Genomic DNA, 5,472 nt, shown 5'->3' with positions numbered 1-5,472 from the left:
GGCGGGGGGTCCAGCCCGCGGCCCCCGCAGCCCCGGGCGGGGCGGGGTGGGGTGGGGGCTGGCGAGCGGGCGGCGGCGGTGGCAGGGCCCGGACCGCTTTGTTCGCCGCCGTCGCCGCCGCCCGCGCCGGCCGCGCGCGGATCAGCCATTTTAGCGAGCGGAGCTTGGAGGCGCGGCGGGCGCCGCGGTCACCGCTGCTGCCCGCTCGGCTCCGCGCCCCCGGCGCGCTGCCGCCGCCGCCGCCCCCCCGCTCCCTACGCCCCCCGCGGTTAGCAGTGGCGGATTTCAGGGGCACTTTCTTTCATCAGGAAGCTTTTGACAAAATGGAAGGTGAATTCTGCGTGTCCAAGTGACCCAGCGCGGGGCCGAGCCCGGCCGTCCGTGGCCGGCCCCGGGCTCCCCCGCGACCCGCGCCGCCGCACCCGCGCCACCGCCGTGGGGCCCAGATTCAGCCCCTCGGTCGCTCCCAGGGAAGGGGAACGCTTGAATTTAGCGTGATGACCTTGGGTGTGGGAAAAGGAAAAGATGGCGGGAAGCAGGGCGGGGGGGACAGGGGCGATAACACGCCACAGCTGCATTTTGATTTGGAAACTTTGCAGAAAGTGTTCCTGGCTGGACATGCTTGCCTTTACGGATGGGCAAGACTAGCCCTTTCTGTTTCCCCTCCCCCTTTAGGTAATGATGAAGATACAGATTGGAACTAAATAGTACAAGGGAGATCTGCTCACTTGCCAGATTACTGTTCTTGTAAAAGCCATTTTTATAAGCCAGAACGCATCAAAAATAGTGAAATTTCAAGTGTTCCCTGTTTACAGTTCTCCTGCTTTGGTCTTGTAATCCTCGGTGGCAACAGTATTGTTGTCTCTAACATAGTAAAACAGATGACCCGCTAGCCTGAAGTGGTCGGTTGCAAGCTTCTGCCACCCACCTGCACCCTTTACCAACGTGTCCTCCGTGTGCCCTTCCCACTTTTGAATTGTAGTTTGCAAAACGTAATAGTTTTGAGTCGCAATATAGCTCAGAACCACCCAGCTTGGGGTCGGTTCCATTTGGAGAACTTGATCACTCCCGGAGAAGTAACTCACAAACCAGCGCACTTCATGCTGGTCAAAAGTTAAATGACAAGCGACAGTGAAACTGATTTCCTCCCTACTCTGCCTTCAGCTGCTAGAGCTGCTGCAGGATGGGGGCAAGGGTTCTTCCAAAAGGGCCACCTTTGGTATATCTTGCAGATGTTCATTGTGTTTGTTTCTCTTTGTCTCTCTTCCCTTCATCAGTCAAGATGGCTAAAGGTGATCCCAAGAAACCAAAGGGCAAGATGTCTGCTTATGCCTTCTTTGTGCAGACGTGCAGAGAGGAACATAAGAAGAAAAACCCAGAGGTCCCTGTCAATTTTGCTGAATTTTCCAAGAAATGCTCTGAGAGGTGGAAGGTATTTTTCTTTTATATTTTTCCAGCTACTCTTAGTTGGATTTCACACTTTCTGGTTACTGACCTTCAGTGTAGTTCCAGGTGGCTGTTTTCTTCCTCTTTACTTAGACTTATCTTGTCTCTCCTTAGAATTTTGTTTTATTTTTGAAGATTCTGCAAGGGTTTAAGGCTGTCATCCCCTTTTGCAAGTGATTCTCACTGCTGCCACCATAATTACAGGACAGCTGAACAGGTATGTGCTCACTGCATTGAGGAATTTAACAGGTCCTGTGTTTTGCAGACCATGTCCGGGAAAGAGAAGTCGAAGTTCGATGAAATGGCAAAGGCGGATAAAGTGCGCTATGATCGGGAAATGAAGGATTATGGACCAGCTAAGGGAGGCAAGAAGAAGAAGGACCCTAATGCCCCCAAGAGACCACCGTAAGTGGCTATAGGATTCAGGATAGCAGTTAAGAGCTTTCCTTCTGCTTGAAAGATTTTTAAAAGGACAACTGTACCTAAAAAGATGTTGTGATACCTCAGCAAAACAGTGTATACTTTGAGCTATACAGTGCAGGGCCAGGGAAATTCCTGGTTGTGGCTCTCTTTGTGAGCTGTACGCATGCATGGTGGTTGGCTGTTGGCATTTCCCCTGGGAACAGGGCAGACAGCCTAGTTCTGGGTGTCAGTGTCCATTGGCGTTTTCGCTATCCTTTTCCCAGTAACTGAGAAAGCACCGTATGTTGCTGAAGCCTCTTAAGCATTCTAGTGCCTGCAACTTTGTAATATTGTGCATGGCATCACGCATTTCTTCACTTGAGGGAAGAGTCATAGTGGTAGGAATTTGTGCATTCAGCAACATAAGATCTTGACTTCAGCTCCCATTTTGGTGGGTTCTCCTCTGATGTATACAATTCTCTCCCCACAAGGTCTGGATTTTTCCTATTCTGCTCTGAATTCCGCCCCAAGATCAAGTCTGCAAACCCTGGCATCTCTATTGGAGATGTGGCGAAGAAGCTGGGCGAGATGTGGAATAATTTAAGTGACAGTGAGAAGCAGCCATACATCAACAAGGCAGCGAAGCTGAAGGAGAAGTATGAGAAGGTGAGGGACCAGAGTGTACCCTGCACAGGCTGGGGGCTGCGGGAGCCTGGAAAGGTGAACGGTCAGCTGCCATGGCTGGGCTGGGGGTGGAAGGCTGCAGGATTCGTCTCCATGCCAGATCGGCCTAGTATATTGGTGGTCCGGCTTCTGACAGATGGTTGTGTCTAAGACAGCTTTTCAGGCAGGCTTCAAAATGTGATCATATGGGGTGCCCCCAGCAGAGGGTCAGATAGTGCTTATTCACTGGACTTTTAGAGCACGTGAACACCCATGCATTCTGCAGTTGGAGTGGCTGCGAACCCAGTTTGAATCTGGAAAGAAATATTTCAAAGAGTAGCCCTGTCTTTCTCCTGTGTTTTCTCCTTCTTGGGTGGGGATGGCTTGCTTCTACCTTTGACTCATTTGCAATGTGTGTCTGTCCCTTCCAGGATGTCGCAGACTATAAGTCTAAAGGGAAGTTTGATGGCGCCAAGGGTGCTGCTAAAGTTGCCCGGAAAAAGGTGGAAGAGGAAGACGAAGAGGATGAGGAGGAGGAGGAGGAGGAGGAGGAGGAGGAAGAGGATGAATAAAAAAAAAAACTGTTGATCTGTCTCCTTGTGAATACCTTAGAGTAGGGAGCGCCTTGATTGACACACCTCTCACCCAAGATGTGTCTGTTGCCCTCATTAGGTTTAATTACCCAATTGGATCATGATCATATCTTAGTGCTCTAGCAATTGTCAGTGGTTTACATTAAGTGGCCATGGGTGTCTGGAGCACCTGGAAACTGTATCAAAGTTGTACATATTTCCAAACATTTTTAAAATGAAAGGCTCTCGTGTTCTCCTCACTCTGTGCACTTTGCTGTTGGTGTGACAAGGCATTTAAAGATGTTTCTGGCATTTTTTTTTTTTTTTCAATTTGTAAGGTGGTGTGTTAATTCTATGGTCATGGGCTAGAAATCCTGAGTTCTCAACTGTACATATCTATAGTTTGTAAAAAGAACAAAGCAACCGAGACACACTCTTGATGCTCCTTGCTTGGTGTGGAGGCTGTGGGGGCAATGCCTTCCGGAGGGGCTGTAGCTCAGGGCGTGCACTGTGGGGCTGGACCTGTGGACACTGCAGTGGGCATCCATTTAGCTTCAGGTTGTCTTGTTTTTGTATATAGCAACATAGCATTCCGCTGCCATTCTTAGCTGTGGAAGGGGGGGGGGTCAGCAGGCATGAGAAGTGTTTTGGATCCTTTTTAGTTGAAGTGCAGTAGTTTTAAACTGTTTTGTTTTTTTTTTTTAAACAAGCTGTAGAACTGTTCATTGTCAGCAAAGCCAAGAGCCACTGCACCAGTGAAAGTTCAAGAACCTTCTGTACTAAACACGATCTGCAATGTTCTGTTATTTTTTTTGTATGTTTAGAATGTTGAAATGTTTTTGAAGTTAAATAAACAGTATTACATTTTTAAAATTGTGCTCTATGATGACAGTCTAAATGTCTGACTCACCTCAGTCTTAGCAGGAGGACAACCCACTCCATGGCATCTGGTAACTAGCCTCCTGGTGAATCTGGTAAATAACTTCTCTTTTGCTTACTGTGGCCAACCTACTGAGGACAGAGATACTAAGAGGGCTACTTGAAGCTACTGTGTGATTTTGTTTGTGTCTGAAAGGCATTAAGGTGAAGTCTAAGCTGCTGAATGTAGGTGCTAAGGTCACAGACAAGATTTACCAGTCCTCAGAGGTTTAGGAAGGTGGGTGGTTAAGATTGAGGCTGACTACTACTGGGGTTTGTTTTTGTTTTTTTTTTTTAAATCTCCCACTCTACCCACCTCCCCCCCCTCCCACACACACACTGGGGAGGTGGTCAAATTCATTGCTAAACAGCAAAACGTTCTTTCAGGCTTTTTTTTTTCTTTCACCCATGCCCCCCGCCATGCCCCAGTACTCATAGTAGAACATTATTTTGCTCAATGATCAAGGTGTTCTTGAGCTTGGCATCCTCTCCTAGACCCCATTGAGGGGTACATGGAGGAGGGTGCAGTGTCCTTTTTCCTTCCAACTTAAAGAACCAAACACCTCAAGGAAAATGGCTGGGCTCCATCAAGGGGCACCTGCAGGGCAAGATGATGGCATCAACTGCTTCTAAGTAGTAGATGTCATCAGAAAAAAGACTGGTCTACCCATGGTTTGAACTTGATTATTTGGAATATAGATTGTTGTTAAAATGTTCTTACACTTGAAAAGGCTTGTTATATGTTTTAGTGTTTATTTCCTTTTGGAAGGTGTAGCATTTTGTCCAAGTTGGGCTGAGGGTGATGGCCATAGTGGCAGATGATGACCTTAAATATTTTGAGCTCTGCTGTGTATGTGCATTGAACTGTTGGCAGTAATGAAGGGGACTGTGTTGGGGGTGAGTGTTAATACCTGTCCAGCATTAATCCACAAATGTACGTGTTGAAGGCTGTGACGCACTCAAGGGTGTTTTAATGACACAGAAGAAAGTGCTTTTCTTAAAATTCACTATTGAGAAGCTTGACTGTCTGCAGGTAGTATCTTCCCCACTCTGTCAGGGTCAGGGTCATGGTCACTGGCTGGGTCTCTAATCTATTCATAGCCATTCCTTCTCACATCACAACTGTTTGTCCTAAATGTGTTTTTCTAGTTCTAGAAAATGACCACTAATTAAAAAAGCCTTGGTCCTGAGGTTTGCCCAGAGGCACCTGTTCCCAGGTGGCCCCTGCCTGCTTTAGCTGTGCCTAGTCACTTCCCTCCAGCCTTTGGCATTGTCAACTGAAGCCTCTGCTGCCTGACACACAACCAACCAAGCTAAGACATGGGAGCTGTGACCAACCTAGTCAAGTGTGGGAGGGAAGCTCAACCTGTAGTCACAAAGGAGCGATTTTATTCTTCAAAGTGCTCTGTCTGGTGGAAGCTAGAGAAACCAACTATGGAAGGGCAAAGACTAAAAAGGATGACTTTTGTGT

The 5,472-nt window shown here is 48.0% G+C and overlaps 1 protein-coding gene across 1 annotated transcript; it reads left to right on the top strand.

Annotated features, from left to right (window-relative positions):
* Positions 1-480: 480 nt before the first annotated feature.
* LOC120859368 (high mobility group protein B3-like) lies at positions 481-3,956 on the top strand. The gene is made up of 4 exons (XM_040235505.1): positions 481-1,432; positions 1,712-1,851; positions 2,340-2,514; positions 2,943-3,956. Exons 1-4 carry the CDS (start codon positions 1,184-1,186, stop codon positions 3,081-3,083), a joined length of 705 nt encoding a protein of 234 aa, XP_040091439.1. The 5' UTR covers positions 481-1,183; the 3' UTR covers positions 3,084-3,956.
* The last annotated feature ends 1,516 nt before the right edge of the window (positions 3,957-5,472 follow it).

The sequence above is a fragment of the Oryx dammah genome, unplaced genomic scaffold (assembly GCF_014754425.2).
Source record: "Oryx dammah isolate SB20612 unplaced genomic scaffold, SCBI_Odam_1.1 HiC_scaffold_723, whole genome shotgun sequence".
Lineage (NCBI taxonomy): Eukaryota > Metazoa > Chordata > Mammalia > Artiodactyla > Bovidae > Oryx > Oryx dammah.
Note: the sequence above shows the minus strand (reverse complement) of the source record. Positions and strands in the feature narration are given on the sequence as shown.

Coding starts and splice junctions, on each gene's coding strand:
- LOC120859368 (XM_040235505.1), top strand. CDS start 1,184: ATGGGGGCAAGGGTTCTTCCAAAAGGGCCACCTTTGGTATATCTTGCA. Junction 1,433..1,711: donor AATGCTCTGAGAGGTGGAAG/GTATTTTTCTTT, acceptor TGTGTTTTGCAG/ACCATGTCCGGGAAAGAGAA. Junction 2,515..2,942: donor TGAAGGAGAAGTATGAGAAG/GTGAGGGACCAG, acceptor TGTCCCTTCCAG/GATGTCGCAGACTATAAGTC.